Source organism: Pneumocystis murina (genome assembly GCF_000349005.2).
Source record: "Pneumocystis murina B123 chromosome Unknown supercont1.1, whole genome shotgun sequence".
Taxonomy (NCBI): Eukaryota; Fungi; Ascomycota; class Pneumocystomycetes; order Pneumocystales; family Pneumocystaceae; genus Pneumocystis; species Pneumocystis murina.
In genome coordinates this window covers 263,758-278,806 of record NW_017802359.1, presented here as the reverse complement: position 1 = coordinate 278,806, position 15,049 = coordinate 263,758, and the positions used below count along the sequence as shown (strand labels likewise).

Below are 15,049 nucleotides of genomic sequence, written 5' to 3'. Positions count from 1 at the left end.
AGTTATTTTGTTTGAACGTAGGTTTTTAAAATTTTGTTTGGATCAACGGGGGTCTTTAGGAGATAGAGGGTTTAAAAAATATAGAAAAAGGATGGATAATAGGATAGAATGGCCAAGCAAAAAGGTATAGTTAACATAGTTATGCATAATATTTTTTCTTAAAGGAAAGATTCGAGAAACATTTATTTCATATTTTAAAAAAAGAGATCATACGTTTGTTCCAAGCTCATCAGTAGTGCCATATAATGATCCTACACTCCTTTTTACTAATGCAGGAATGAATCAATATAAATCTATTTTTCTTGGTACAGTAGACCCATATAGTCCTCTTGGAAAATTAAAAAGAGCGGTTAATTCTCAAAAGGTGATTTATAATTTTTTTCAAATAAATGAGGGTTTTTTAATTATTATAAAAGGTTATTAGAGCAGGTGGGAAACATAATGGTATTATTTTTTATATTTTTAAATATTTTTTTAAAAAATAATTTAGATCTTGAAGATGTTGGAAAAGATGTAAGTATATATTATTGTATAATTTTTTCTATTATTTTAATATTGTTTGAGAATTATCATCATACATTTTTTGAAATGTTGGGTAAATTGTTTTGGAATAATATTATAAATGTTAATTATACAAGGAAATTGGTCTTTCGGTGATTATTTTAAAAAAGAAGCAATTTCATATTCATGGGATTTATTAACAAGGGTTTATGGGTTGCCTATAGATCAACTATATGTTACATATTTTGAGGGAGATGAAGAAAATGGGATGCTTCCTGATATAGAAACAAGAGATCTTTGGATATCTATAGGTGTTGATGAACATCATATTATACCTGGCTCAAAGAAAGATAATTTTTGGGGTATGTAAAAGGCATTTATTTAATGTGGTTGTTCTCATGAAAATATAAAGAAATGGGAGATACAGGACCTTGTGGGCCCTGTACAGAAATTCATTATGATAGAATTGGGAAAAGAAATGCAGCTAGTTTTGTTAATAAAGATGATTTTAATGTAATAGAGATATGGAATAATGTTTTTATTCAGTATAATCGTGAAAAAGATGGAAAACTAAACCCATTACCTAGTAAACATGTAGATACAGGCATGGGCTTTGAACGGCTTGTATCAATTCTTCAAAATAAGTCATCGAATTATGATACTGATATCTTTACGCCTTTGCTTCAAAGAGTACATGAAATTACTGGAGTAAGACCTTATCAGGGGAAATTTGGAGTTGAAGATATTGATGGTATCGATACTGCATATCGTGTTATTGTAGATCATGTAAGGACTTTAACATTTTCTATATGCGATGGATGCATTCCAAGTAATGATGGGAGGGGCTATGTTTTAAGAAGAATTTTAAGGCGTGGTGCTAGATATGTTTGGAAAAAATTTAATTATCCTATTGGTGATTTTTTTTCTTCACTTGTCCCTACATTAATTACTCAAATGGTAAATAATATTTAATAAGACTATAAGATTTAATGGGTGCTCAGGTAGACGCATTTCCTGAGTTAGAAAAAGCCCCCGATACATTAAAAGATATTTTGGATGCGGAAGAAGCGTCTTTTTCAAAAACTCTTGAACGAGGAGAAAAAATACTGGATAAACATCTTCAGAATGCTATGGAAAAGGGTACGAAAGTTTTATCTGGGACGGATGTTTGGAGTTTATATGAAACATATGGTTTTCCTGTGGATTTAATAAATTTAATAGCAGAAGAAAAGGGCATGGAAATTGATCATAAAGGTTTTAAGGATGCCGAAACTAGGTCTAAAGAAATTAGTCGAAGATCTTATAATAATAATCTTCAAAAATTAAAAACTTTAGAGATGACTCCTGATAATTTTGCTAAACTTCGAAGTATGAACATTATGTATACTGACGATTCTTATAAATATAGTTCAATTTTCTCTTTATATTATTTATACTAATAAGATTTAGATTATGGAATTATTGATTCGAATATTAAAGCTATTTTTTATGATAAATTATTTAAGAATTCTACAGAAGATATTAAACAAGGAGAACGAATGATCATTATTTTAGATAAAACTAATTTTTATGGTGAAGAAGGAGGTCAAGAAGGTGATATTGGTAAATTAATTCTTGAAGGAAATGCAGAATTTTTTGTTGAAGATACCCAGTTAAATGCTGGATATGTTTTACATATAGGATATATGAATTATGGTAATTTTAAATTAGAAGATAAAATAATTTGTGAATATGAAGATCTCGAAAGAAGGAAATTTCTGAGAAACAATCATAGTGCAACTCATATACTTAATTTCTCTTTAAAAAAGATTCTAGGAGATACTGTTGATCAAAAAGGATCTTTAGTTGCAGCAGAAAAATTACGATTTGATTTTTCATATAATTCTAAAATTTCTATATTTGATTTAGAAAAAATTGAAAATATGTGTAATAGCTTTATATCAAGGGATTATTTACTTTATCATAAAGAAATTGATCTTAGTTTAGCTCAAAAAATACAAGGAATCCGTACTTTGTTTGGAGAAGTATATCCTGATCCTGTTCGTGTTGTATCTATTGGTGTTGATTTAAATGAAGTTATGAAATCTCCTACTTTGCTAAAATGGATAGATTATAGTATTGAATTTTGCGGTGGTACTCACGTAAATAAAACATCAGATATTAAGAATTTTGTTATTGTTGATGAAAGTGGTATTTCAAAAGGAACTAGAAGAATTGTTGCCTTAACAGGCCAACAGGCAGATTTAGTAAGATTCAGTTTTAATATTAATTATAAATTAATTATAATAGGCATTAAGACTCGCAGATGAATTCTCAGAAAGGTTAACTTTTTTAGAATCATTGCCTATTTGTTTTGAAAAAATACAACGTTCTAAGTCTATGGCAGCAGAATTAGATTCTATTGTAATATCTGTAATACAAAAGTCTAAATTTCGTGAAGCTTTATTCAAAATTCAAAAGGATATTTTAGAATCTGAAAAAAGCAAAAAGAAGGAAGATGAAAAAAAAGTAATTAATCTTATAAAAACGTATTTCTTAGAAAATCCTAATAAATCATATTTAATCATTAATATTCCTGATATATCTGCGAATATGAAAGTTTTATCGAATGCTATTAATTATGTTAGAACAAATGAAAAAGATAAAAGCGTTTATTTATTTGCAATAGATCAAAATCAAACAGGAAATGTTGCTCACATGTGTTATGTTTCAAAGGTATTTTCTTATGTTTTTGAAAAATACCATTTAACATTATAGTCTGCTCATGCAAACGCTAATGGCCAAGAATGGGCTAATATAGTTAGCACAATACTTGGTGGTAAAAGTGGTGGTAAAGCAGATAGTGCTCAAGGTAAAATAATTAACAATTGATGCATACTTATTAATTTATTAAGGAATAGGAACCAATATTGAAAAAATCGATGATGCCATAGCGGCAGCTGCTACCTATATTGATGAAAGGCTACATATTTAAAAATGTATCCCTTTTTTCTGACACGATCATATTATTTCCAGAACTTAGAGATACTTTAATTTCAATTAAAATTTATTATTTTATTGAATTTTAAACTACAGATATATATAAATCAATGCTACAACATATATAAAATCCAAAAAGCATGCAAATCATTTAAAATCAGAATAAGATAAACTATAATTTGATCAACAGGAATATATATTTAAATTGGAAAAAGGAAATACTATTTTTGGAGAGTTTTAAGTAAAGGTTTCGTTGATTTACTATAACATAAAGCATTATAAACTGTAAACCTTACATAGAAGCCTATGAAATAGTTTCAGATTCTAAAAATATAGAATAGAATTAATTTCCGGATGTAGTAGCGTAATTTATACTGTATATTTCAATATTTGACTAAATAAAAGAATTATTTCTTCTAAATAATAGAATTCTCGAGAGTCTCGTATATGGGGAACTCCTTCTATTTGCTCCTCTGCCATATGTACTATTTCTATAATCATTATTAGTTGAAGCTCTATATTGTTCAACTCGTTGAGGTTCGTAAGCGGAAAAAAACGCTAAAGATGAATGATGCATACGATGCTCATAAACCTGAACTTCGGGAAAAGGTGGCATGTTTCTACTAGTATTTTCCATATCTGTATTAACAGGTATTTTCGGGATATAAAAATCATGTTTACAAAGAGGACACATAGCACGTCTTGTAGTAAACCATGGTACTAAATTTCATAGTTAATAATTGAATAAATATATTAAAATGGTAGATACCAATACACGAAGAGTGGTAAATATGGTCACATGTAAGCACTCTTATCTCGTCATCATCTTGAAATATATCTAGACATATAGCACATGTATCACTAAAAGATGCATCTTCAGGGGAGCCACTTGATGAAGCTTTTTTCTGTTCACTTTCTTTTACATACTCATCTTCATGTTTACTTTGTTGTTCATTCGGAATAGATATACTAATATCATTATGCTGATTATTGAGATTGCTATAAGATCTATTGAATACATTCGAAGGGATATCTGTACAAGAATATAAATTCTGAGAGTTCAGGGCCTCTTCCATAGGATAATTATGTTGGGATGTGTTAAAATTATGTGTTTTTTCCTGATGAAAAGCGTTTTCTTCATTATATTTATTAGATTCAATGTTTACATTAGATTCTAAGTCTGAATCATTTGCTTGATTATTCTGCTTATCATTCGACAATGTTTTATAAAATTGTTGCTTTTGACGTTTATGTTGTGATAACCATACTTTATAAAGAATTGATGGAAACTGTTGATCCGCTTCACCTTGTGTCATAAGTTTCTTTTGGCAATTTTGATTTTGCGGAATAATTCTCTCAATTTCCATAGTTTCTGGATGATTTGTATTTGAATATCTGTAACAATATTTAATACCAATAATCACCCTAAATTAATTAGAATATTCAAAACTCTTAATTATTAATAGATCATGCCACAAATTACAAAATAAGATCCCAAATCCTAGTGCCACGAAAAAAAGCAGAATATTTCCATTCCAATTTGTATTCGATAATGTTGGTATTGTTGATACATTTGTAAGAGAAGGATTACTATACAAAGAAAATACTTTGTCCGAAGGAAACGTATCATTCATTCTTAATAGTATTCTTAGATAATTTATGATTTATTCTCTAATTAGGGGCTTTATTCATAGTATAAATATAAATCCCTTTAAAACTCATCAAATCGTCTATTTTTTTTCTTGAAAAAAAGCAGACAGGTCAATACTTATATAAAAAAAAGTTTTTTATATATCCTACCTTTTATTAATGTGTTCTTTAGTCTTTATTTCTACATAAACATCTATTTAATTAATGTTGACAACTTTTTTGTAGTCCCTATCATCCCCGAGCCACTTGACCGATGGGGCAGGAAAATAGTGAATGAGGAGGATTTATGTGCACAAAGAAATGGTTTAAAAAAATAAAAAAAACATAAGAGAAAAAAAAAGAAAAAAAACGAACAGATATTAATGGGATGAATTATGTAATTTTTGATATAAAAAATGTATTTTTAGGATAAGTGATGAGTAGTGTAAGCAATGATATATTTGAGATTAGTAAGAAGATATTTAAGTGAACGAGTCCATATTTCATCAGAGTTAAAGGAAATAGAGATGTTTGCATTCCCTATTTTATCTTTTTGAATTCTAGAATAAAATGAAAAAAAAAAAAAGGTTAATATATAATATACTTATAAGGAAATTTAAAAGAGGGATCTATTTGTTTAAGATAATCACCTATTTGTTTTAAACATTGTAAAAAACTAATCATAGCAATATCGAATTTTTTTTGCATGAAAAAACGTTTGATTAATAAATTATCGGAATTGTATAATTCAAAAGAAATTGTTTTGGAAGGATATGAAGAATCATTATGAAATTCAAGCTTATCTATTGTAGAAGTAGATCCTAAAGGATTTAATTTGTATCTATTTAAATGTGTTATTAAAAAAAAAAATGAAGATAATAATTACTCTGAAAATTTGAAATTTAATTTTTTTGCAATTGAATGAAGCAATAATACTATTAAGCCCCATGCAGCATTTATTTCGTCCCAATTTGCAGGATAAGAAGGCAAACGACCAAATTTTAAATCATTAATTGTGCCTGTTTAATATTAATAATTTTTAAATAAATTCATCAAACATACCAAATTGTCCATTATGACTAATACAAAATATATCCTTATATACATTTGCTTCTTTTAGTTCTTCAAGTTGTTTTATATTATAATCGTATTGTAAATTAAGAGTGTCTCTTTCATTTTGAAATTCTTGAAGTTTAAGTAAAAATGAATTTCTTTCTTTCCAAAATATTTCTTCTTCTTTATCTAGAATTAAGGATTCCTCGTCAAGTTTTTTAACTTCTTTTTCAATATCTTGCTGTTTTTTTTTAAGTTGAGCAATGGTTTTAAGTGCGACAGCTTCCTTTTTTAAATTCTAGAAAAAGTTGTTATTATTTGACTGATTATATAAAAATAAATACATCTTCTATCTCTAATTTTATCTTTTCGATTTCATCATCGTGAAGAAGAACATTATTTATATGATTTAAAATCCCAATATATGTATCTCTTTCATTTTTTAAATAATGATGATGCTTAGACATAGTATCAAGTAATTTTTCACAACATTCTGAACAAATAGGATGCCTAATATCTGAAAGAAAAGATATAATATGAAAAAGATGCTCAAATGTAGGTGGTTCGTGAAATGTTGTCTCTAGATCATTTATTTGATTATTTGAATTAAACATACCCGATACTGATGTATCAAATGATTTTAAATCCTCGCTTTCAAACAAAATATATGAAATATTTCTAGATGATGTTTTATTTGTTATTTGATCCTCTGTTAATGAGTTTATTAATGTATTTATTGCTTCATGGTAATAAATCTTTCTAGATTCTGGAAAAAGTAACGGGATCATGTCTTCTTCATAAAATTCTTGCTTCTTCTCCTTAAGACTTCCTTTTTAACCCTTAATTAAGTTGTTAACATACAATTCTTCTTTTTACCAATAAGTAAATTAAATGTAGCTGTATTAATTTCTTTCAAATTCTCAAAACGAAGAGGACTTTTACAATATTGGCAAATTAGAGACATAGAAAGCGTCATTATTTATTAGAAATCCTTGGAAACTCTATTAAATCTTTCAATTATTAACAACTATTGAGATGACATTTTTTTGACGTCTAACCCTCTAGACTTGTTAAAACGATCAAGCCTTGAACGTCAAAAAAAGGTTTTAGTTAAAAAATATCAGAATAAAATGATTATTAAGGAGGAATTAAGAAGTTTAAAGAGGTTTTATCTGGATATTATAAGTTCTATTGAAAAACTTGGTAAAACTTGCGATCGTTCTAAAGAAAATCCGGAACAATTAGGTTGGATGATTCGAGAGAAGTTAAAACGTGCTGAAGTGACACTTGAAGTATTTTATTTGAGTTAAATAGTGGCTGAATAATGGTTACATTGTTTTTAGAGTTTTTTTATTGAGTTGGATGATGTAGAAGATGAAGAAATGAAATCAAGATATTTGGAAATATGTAACAAGTTAAAAGAGGATCTAAAAATGTATAGAAGTATCAAAATTATTATTTTATTATCTAATTTTTTTTAGAGCTAGGATAGACTTTAGAAAAGCTCTGTTAAAATCAAATAAAAATATCAATTTAACATTTCAGAAGAATCAAGAACAATTATTGGGTGATACAAAAGAAAGAGTAACATTACTTCAAAGGAAAAGGGAAAATATGAAATCTTCGTATTATTTTTGTTTTTTTTTTATTTTCTAAATGTTTCTTAGAACTGGGGATAGAGTAATAAATACATCTACAAATGTTTTATCAGCACTTGTTGAACTTCATCAATTAATGGAATCTGAAATGTCACGATCTTCAGTAACTTTAGAAGAGCTTGAGTTATCTTCTAATGCTCTTCAATCTTTGCAAGAGAATTATTTGACATTTAATACGTTACTTACAAAATCACGAAAACTTATTTCAGAACTTGAATATTCAAATAAATTTGACCGAATTTCAATTATTTTTTCTTTAATACTTTTTCTTTCTGTAATTGCATGGATTATATATAGAAGACTTTTACATCATATTGTTCGTTTTACATTTTGGTTCTTTTTCGTTAAATTAAGGAATATTGGTAAGAAAATAATTAAAACGAGAAGCAATGAATACTTTTTGATCAATATATTTATATTGATTATAGTAGGTAAATTTTCTGTTTCAGATTCCTTGAAAGTTCCTGAAAACTCTATAATACAAAAGTCTAAGCCAATTTTTTCGTATTCGAAAAATTATACTGGAGATTTTTTAGAGTTTAATACAATTTATAAATCAGATATTGCAAATAGTAGGGTTTTTACATTTATCTTTAAATTACTAAAGATAATAGGTACATTTTTACATGATGAACTTTAATATTTCTCGTTTATTTTTTTATATAATATAATTTAATAGTGTTATGTATTGTTAGATGACTGTTTTATGAATAATTTTATTTAATTATAACTTTTAAATGTAAAATAACAAATATACTTAGAAGTTATTTAACTTTTAATACTATGTTTTTTCATCTTTGATTGTTAATGTTTTAATTTAAATAATTGGGATTTAAATTGAATTTGAAATACTTATTTGTTTTATTTAAAATATAATAAAATTTTTTCTAAAAAGATTAAAATTTAAAACTATCAAATTTATTCATTATTAATAGAAAATAAATCAATTTCAAAAAGAATATAAAAATTCTAAAAATTATTCATAAATACATATATTTATAAAATATAATAATTTGTAATACATAAATTATAAATATCATACGCACATATATTAATATAAAGTCACATATATTTAATACTTTCATAATTATTTAATAATATTTTATATATCTATACCAAGAATTTTAACCATTTCAAAAAATGATTTTGCATTTTGAAAAGGCTGAAATACTGTTTTTCGAGAAATTGATTTATCATCAAGAATTTGCAAAATACAAAATTTAGTATTTGAAAATGAATTACCAGTCTGTATTGCCTACTTATATTAAAAATAAAAAATAGCTAAATTAAAATCATACCATACGTAGCCATTCTTGCGCTACCTCAATTTGAGAAAGGAGTCCTTCCATTCTAAAACAGCTAGGATTCTTTTTTGCAGCACGGGCAATCATAGCGCCATCAATGTCCCATTCTTTTATTACTTCTAACCCATTTTTTCTATCTATGATATCGCCATTCGCAATACAAGCTACACCTTTTTCCCTACATATTTTAGATATCATTTTTAATTGATCTCTTATAGCTTTTTCTTTGTTTCTCATAGAAATTGTTCGACAATGAACAGTCAATCCTATAATTCCTGTTTCACATATTCTTCGAACTAAAGCTTCTGTTTCTTTTATATCTTCAAGTATCCTAATCTTAGCGCTAATCCCAATATTATAAGGAATACCGATATTTTTAACCAAAGCTATCAATATGCTCTCTAAACGATCAACATTTTTTAATAAAGCAGCGCCCATTCCACTATGAACAGAAAAGTGCTTGAAAATAAACAAGATAAATTAAAAATTACATCATAAAATACCTTTGGACAACCACAATTAAGATCTACTGCTGCAACATCTTGTGCTATTAATCGTGCCGCTTTAACTGCAAGTTCTGGATCTGCTGATCCAAGTTGAAAAATTAATTTTGATTTTTCCATAGGATGAATACTATACAAAATCTTATTTTCTTTCGGCTTTATAAAGTAAATACAATTATTTTTTTCTATTTTTCTTGTCTTTAGATTCTTCTTTTAGTTCTAATATATTAAATTTTACCATTAACAACTCGTTTACATATCTCTCCATGAATAAGTGCTTTATCAACAACCTCTGGTCCCCATACAAGATCTGCTCCATATTTTAAAGCTAACAATCGTGTAGGAAGCTCTCCAATTCTGACCTACATATTATTTTTCATTAATTTATTTAAATTATCTATTTACCATAGGTGCAAGCACTATTTTGCCATAATAATCTACTTTTTTCGAATGTATCATATTCAAAGCTTTAATAAAGTACAAGGAAACAGAATCTTTCTTTTTTTTTTAAAGAAAAATTTAATAATCTTTTAATTTTTTAATATATATATTAAAAACCACCTTTTTAAAATCAAGAAAAGCCTATATTTTATTAAAAAATACCTTTCCTATCTTTAGATCTTAATTAAAAATCTATTCATACTCTTTCATACCTTTTTTTAATAAAAACTTTCTAAGCCGTTTTAAATAAATCAACGTCAAAATTTTTTTATTGAGTTTTCCTATAAAATTGCACAACCAGGCCTTTATTCTTAAGAAAACAAAGCACTTGTCCTATTTTTTACGAAAAATGAGCAATCTTTATGGTAAATATACACAACGTTTGGTGGGTACACCAAATACTCCAAGTAAGATATTGTGAAAAAAGGTGAATTTAGAGCTTTAAATAACTAATTAAATACGTAGATTTCAGGGTATTTATAGAGGAAAATGGGGTACCTATTTCAGCATTTCATGATATCCCATTATACGCAAATCCAGAGAAAAGTATCTTGAATATGATTGTTGAAGTTCCTCGATGGACAAACGCTAAAATGGAGATATCTAAAGAGGAGTTATTAAATCCTATTAAGCAGGATGTTAAGAAGGGGAGATTGCGTTATGGTGACATTGTTGTTTTTGTATTAAAAATAGGATTAAATAAGTAGTAAGAAATTGTTTTCCTCATCACGGATATGTAAGAGTTTAAAATATTGATTATTGCTAATTAAGCTATTTTAGATATGGAATTATGGGTAATGATGAAATAAGTTATTTTTAAATTAATTTGTTAATTATTTATTTATAAAACAGAGCATTTCCTCAGGTTTTATTTTTTAGTAGGAATATTTTTAATATTAATAAATTATAAGACATGGGAAGATCCAAATCTTATGCATTCAGAAACAAAAGCAAAAGGAGATAACGATCCTCTTGATGTTTGTGAAATAGGCGAGGCTGTTGGATATGTTGGTCAGATAAAACAAGTTAAAGTTCTTGGTGCAATGGCACTTTTAGATGAAGGAGAGACGGATTGGAAAATTATTGTTATTGATGTAAATGATCCTTTAGAATCTAGACTAAATGGTAATAAAGTATGATAAAAATAAGGAAAATTTATTTAGTTTTAGATGTGGAAGATATTGAAAAACATCTTCCAGGTCTTATTCGTGCTACAAATGAATGGTTCCGTGTAAGGGAATGTTTTTAGATAATAATTTTTTTAAGTTTGCAACATAGATTTATAAAATCCCGGATGGAAAGCCGGAAAATACTTTTGCGTTTTCTGGAGAATGTAAAAACAAAAAATATGCATTAGAAATTATTCAAGAATGTTCAGAATCATGGGATCGTCTTATATCTGGGGAATCTGACTTAAGAGGAATCAATTGGTATATATATTAGTAATGCTTAGCATTTTAATTGTATTAGTACAAATACTATGGTTTCTCATTCTCCCTTTTATACAACTGAAAACATACATATTCCTCCTGGTGAAAATAATCCACCTGCACCTAAGGATCCTTCTATTGATAAGGTAGATTTTTAATAATAATGAATTTGAAATTGCAATTTATCTAATATTATAATTAGTGGTTCTATATTTCAGGAGGAATATAATTTTTAATAGATAAGTTAAATCTTATTATATATATATTATATTACTTATGCTATTATTTATATAAATATTTTTTTGATTTGATTATTCCTTTTCTAAAAAATATCTTTAAAATTAAAAATTAAAAACATTTATTTTAGATTAAAAATTTTATAGAAATATATTTATTATTTTTAAAAGATTATTTTATTTAAATTTTGATATCAATTTATATAGAAGAATCTTTTGAGAAAAAATACTTTAATTTATGTTTTAATAATATTTTATTATCATTAAACAAATGAAAAAATAAAATCCAATTACATCATAATAAAAATTTCTTACATGTATATGAAATAAAATACATATGCTTAATTTATATCCAATTAGCTATTTAAAAACCTTAAAGGATTTATTATAAAAATTATAAAGATATTTAATTTATAAAATTTAAAAAATATTTCATTTTTATATGACAATATGATTTTAAAAATTTACTTTTTATAGTAATAGAATCCTTATAATAATATAGCTTTTAAAATTACTTAAGATATATTGAAATCAAATTAAGACTGATTGACATAGAAGACATTTTACTTGATATTCCTTAGAAGTACTTTTACTTTTTGCTATTAAAGGTTTATTATCCATATTAATGAAATCAATATCATTTGGTGCACCACTTTTAATTAGATCTTTACGAAGACATTCATCATGTAACCAATTTTTGCAAGTATAACATGCATACAATATTTTATCCGGATTATGGTATTTTTTACATTTGCATATTGAAGTTAGACGCTAATAATAATTAAGAACATTTCAAATTATTCCTTATATTTACTGTAAGTTTAGGATTTGTAGAATTTCCCCCAAAACGCTGTCTCCAATAAAATTCAGGTATATCATCTGTATTATCTAAAGCTTGTTTATTATCACAACTATTGTCTTCCTCATCATCTTTTAATTCAAATTCCTTTTCTTCATCCCAAAATTTGACAATAACCTTACTTGAAATCGTATTTGCTGCTATAATTTCATAATAATCAGATTCTATCAATTCCATTTCTCCATGATAATATCTAGAATTAGAGTCAATAAGAACTTCTCAAGACTTAGATAAAATCTTTGACATACTTTCGTCCTTCAGGAAGTTCTTCAGGTTTATAATACCATTGACACATAACCCATACATTTTGACCATTTTCTGCACGAATTTCAAGCAATTTAGCAATCCAAAACCGATCAAAATCAAAATTATCTGTTAATTTTTCTTCAGAATTATTAATAAACACACAATCTCCAACATAAAACTTTTCATCTTGCACTTTAAAAAATATTAAAAATATGTAAACATATAAATAAATAAACATTTCAAACTCTTATATTTATTCATTTTAGACCATCCCACTGGCCCCCAGTTAGGCCCTATTGCAAAACTGGGTAAATGTTCTTTAATATTAGAAAATGATTTTTCCCCATTATGAGAACCTTTTTTTTTCTTGTTTTTTGTATTTTTTATATCTTTAACATTTGACTTACGTAAATTACCCTTATTTTTACTGACTCTCAATGCATTTTCATCATTAGATATAGTAAATGAACCAATTTTTCTTTTTTTATTTCCACTATTTTCAAAAATATTGTCTATTTTATCAGAATCAAACTTTTTATCCATATTTAAAAAGAATTCAAATGATTCGGAACCCATAACTCCCTAGAAAATCATTTAAAATATTAGAAACCTTTAATATTTTATACTTTTATCTGAATTAGAAATTTGTTGAAATCTTCCCCGAGCACGTTTATGGAGATTTCCATATAAATATATTTATATAGAAATATTTAAAAACAAAAATATATAGAATTTGTTAAATAATAGAATATTTTTTATTTATTTTCAAAATGATCTACCTTTTGTTCAAGTTCCTTAACCATATTTTCAATTTCTATCATATTAGATTGAATTGTCATTTTTGATTCTTTCATCGCAGACTCAACTTTTTGAAGAGTTTCCTTTAATTCTATCATCTCATCTTGAATAATATGCTGTCGTTGTGTACAATCCTTGAGTCCAGTTGTTACAGCAGCAGCATCAGCATGAATAATACGTAAAGCTTTTAATCTATCTAAAAGATTTGGAAGAATAGGGGAGATGCTTTCTATCATTTCCAAACTCTCATATAAAGCATTAATTTTTTTTTCTTGAGAAGTAGTATTTAATTCGGATGTTTCAGAATCCATTTTTGTTTTTTTTTCATGCAAAATTTCCATTTCTGCTACTAAATCCTTAACTTTTTTTGTTATTGAATCAATATAGCTTTTATTTGATGTCAATAAGGTAATTTTCTTATCTAAATAAGACAGTGTTGATAAGATTGGTGCCTGTAATTTATATGAATGTATATGATCAATTCCCAATGATTTTTCAAGCATTGTTAAACGGTTTTCAAATTCTGATAAATTTGGTTCAAAATGCTTTTCTTTGTAAGACGGATTATAATTTAACGTATATTTTAACGGCTAAATTATAAAGAATTAGACTTTTTTTACCTTTTCCTAAAAAAAAAACCTGATTTAATGATTCATTCGTTTCCATCACAACTTCTTTATTATCATTATTTATAGATTCTGGAAGAGACAATTCCTCCAATCTCCTAGAAAGCGTTGCAATTGCACTCTTTTTTGTCTGATTTTCAAGTTCGGCTATTTGATAATCTAATTCACTCAAATCTGCGAAACTTTTATTAATTGGTCCATTTTCGTTTTTATTTTCCTGAAATTTCCTGTGTTTCAGTTCTTCTCTAACTTCTTCCAATTCTCTTCGTAAACGTGCAAGTTTTTCATCAATTGTCTCTTCAATAACACCATAATCATGAAAGTTTCTTGTCACATATGACTTTCTACTTTTTCCTCTAATTCGTTCTGAAAAATCTTCCAAAAAGCATATCTTATCAAAAAAAAATATATCATCATTCATTCAAACATACCAACATCTTCTGCTTCCACTTGTTCCTTTAAAAATCGGTTTTTTGCTTGACCAAGATTCAATCGATCATTACTAATGTCTTCATTCTGCGTTTCTTCCCTTTCAAACTGAATAGACTATATATAATAATAAAAATAATTCATTCTAATTACTTTTTTCCCTACTGATTCTACCCATTGATCTTCTACAAAGTCAGGTGTTTCATAAACATCTTTCCCCGTATCCTGAAGCTTTTTTAACCAGAAAAAAAAAACAATATATATATTTACCAGACCAGGAAGTGTAGAATACTTGTCATTTAGTGCCATTTTCTCACAACTTTCTCTTATTTTTATCTTTTTTTTCGATTTTTTAAC

At 26.5% G+C, this 15,049-nt stretch overlaps 8 protein-coding genes across 8 annotated transcripts; 3 read left to right on the top strand and 5 right to left on the bottom strand.

Annotated features, from left to right (window-relative positions):
* The first annotated feature begins 68 nt into the window (after positions 1–68).
* Positions 69–3,572, top strand: PNEG_00410 (alanine-tRNA ligase). The gene is made up of 12 exons (XM_007874095.1): positions 69–124; positions 170–364; positions 417–444; positions 491–513; positions 565–595; positions 639–863; positions 914–1,458; positions 1,503–1,908; positions 1,951–2,747; positions 2,791–3,216; positions 3,259–3,352; positions 3,396–3,572. Exons 1-12 carry the CDS (start codon positions 92–94, stop codon positions 3,473–3,475), a joined length of 2,883 nt encoding a protein of 960 aa, XP_007872286.1. The 5' UTR covers positions 69–91; the 3' UTR covers positions 3,476–3,572.
* A 271-nt stretch (positions 3,573–3,843) lies between these two features.
* On the bottom strand, positions 3,844–5,136 carry PNEG_00409 (hypothetical protein). The gene is made up of 3 exons (XM_007874094.1): positions 4,954–5,136; positions 4,250–4,905; positions 3,844–4,200 (listed from the first exon to the last, which is right to left on the bottom strand). The coding sequence occupies exons 1-3, from the start codon at positions 5,112–5,114 to the stop codon at positions 3,875–3,877; spliced, it is 1,143 nt and encodes a 380-aa protein (XP_007872285.1). The 5' UTR covers positions 5,115–5,136; the 3' UTR covers positions 3,844–3,874.
* Positions 5,137–5,533: 397 nt separating this feature from the next.
* On the bottom strand, positions 5,534–7,210 carry PNEG_00408 (hypothetical protein; the record flags this gene model as incomplete). The annotated part of the gene is made up of 6 exons (XM_007874093.1): positions 7,039–7,210; positions 6,507–6,991; positions 6,172–6,460; positions 5,996–6,128; positions 5,714–5,950; positions 5,534–5,669 (listed from the first exon to the last, which is right to left on the bottom strand). Exons 1-6 carry the CDS (start codon positions 7,136–7,138, stop codon positions 5,534–5,536), a joined length of 1,380 nt encoding a protein of 459 aa, XP_007872284.1. The 5' UTR covers positions 7,139–7,210.
* A 334-nt stretch (positions 7,211–7,544) lies between these two features.
* On the top strand, positions 7,545–8,507 carry PNEG_00407 (hypothetical protein; the record flags this gene model as incomplete). Its single annotated transcript, XM_007874092.1, has 4 exons — positions 7,545–7,597; positions 7,644–7,787; positions 7,830–8,392; positions 8,435–8,507. The coding sequence occupies 4 exons, from the start codon at positions 7,545–7,547 to the stop codon at positions 8,458–8,460; spliced, it is 786 nt and encodes a 261-aa protein (XP_007872283.1). The 3' UTR covers positions 8,461–8,507.
* Positions 8,508–8,922: 415 nt separating this feature from the next.
* On the bottom strand, positions 8,923–10,156 carry PNEG_00406 (hypothetical protein; the record flags this gene model as incomplete). Its single annotated transcript, XM_007874091.1, has 4 exons — positions 10,033–10,156; positions 9,628–9,989; positions 9,119–9,583; positions 8,923–9,075 (listed from the first exon to the last, which is right to left on the bottom strand). Exons 2-4 carry the CDS (start codon positions 9,745–9,747, stop codon positions 8,923–8,925), a joined length of 738 nt encoding a protein of 245 aa, XP_007872282.1. The 5' UTR covers positions 9,748–9,989; positions 10,033–10,156.
* A 261-nt stretch (positions 10,157–10,417) lies between these two features.
* On the top strand, positions 10,418–11,727 carry PNEG_00405 (inorganic pyrophosphatase; the record flags this gene model as incomplete). The annotated part of the gene is made up of 10 exons (XM_007874090.1): positions 10,418–10,475; positions 10,534–10,731; positions 10,776–10,804; positions 10,849–10,862; positions 10,921–10,933; positions 10,980–11,193; positions 11,238–11,299; positions 11,347–11,498; positions 11,539–11,644; positions 11,701–11,727. 10 exons carry the CDS (start codon positions 10,418–10,420, stop codon positions 11,725–11,727), a joined length of 873 nt encoding a protein of 290 aa, XP_007872281.1.
* A 538-nt stretch (positions 11,728–12,265) lies between these two features.
* On the bottom strand, positions 12,266–13,525 carry PNEG_00404 (hypothetical protein; the record flags this gene model as incomplete). The annotated part of the gene is made up of 5 exons (XM_007874089.1): positions 12,266–12,505; positions 12,549–12,786; positions 12,842–13,031; positions 13,076–13,421; positions 13,466–13,525. The coding sequence occupies 5 exons, from the start codon at positions 13,523–13,525 to the stop codon at positions 12,266–12,268; spliced, it is 1,074 nt and encodes a 357-aa protein (XP_007872280.1).
* Positions 13,526–13,594: 69 nt separating this feature from the next.
* Positions 13,595–15,001, bottom strand: PNEG_00403 (hypothetical protein; the record flags this gene model as incomplete). The annotated part of the gene is made up of 5 exons (XM_007874088.1): positions 13,595–14,227; positions 14,277–14,638; positions 14,695–14,809; positions 14,858–14,917; positions 14,963–15,001. The coding sequence occupies 5 exons, from the start codon at positions 14,999–15,001 to the stop codon at positions 13,595–13,597; spliced, it is 1,209 nt and encodes a 402-aa protein (XP_007872279.1).
* Between the last annotated feature and the right edge of the window lie 48 nt (positions 15,002–15,049).

Bases quoted from the DNA above. Each gene is read 5' to 3' on its own strand.
- PNEG_00410 (XM_007874095.1), top strand. From the start codon at position 92: ATGGATAATAGGATAGAATGGCCAAGCAAAAAG. The intron at 125-169 runs GTATAGTTAACA...CTTAAAGGAAAG, and splicing joins TAGAATGGCCAAGCAAAAAG to ATTCGAGAAACATTTATTTC. The intron at 445-490 runs GTATTATTTTTT...AAAATAATTTAG, and splicing joins AGCAGGTGGGAAACATAATG to ATCTTGAAGATGTTGGAAAA.
- PNEG_00409 (XM_007874094.1), bottom strand. From the start codon at position 5,114: ATGAATGATACGTTTCCTTCGGACAAAGTATTTTCTTTGTATAGTAAT. The intron at 4,906-4,953 runs GCATGATCTATT...TAATTAATTTAG, and splicing joins ATCTTATTTTGTAATTTGTG to GGTGATTATTGGTATTAAAT. The intron at 4,201-4,249 runs GTATCTACCATT...TATGAAATTTAG, and splicing joins TTACCACTCTTCGTGTATTG to TACCATGGTTTACTACAAGA.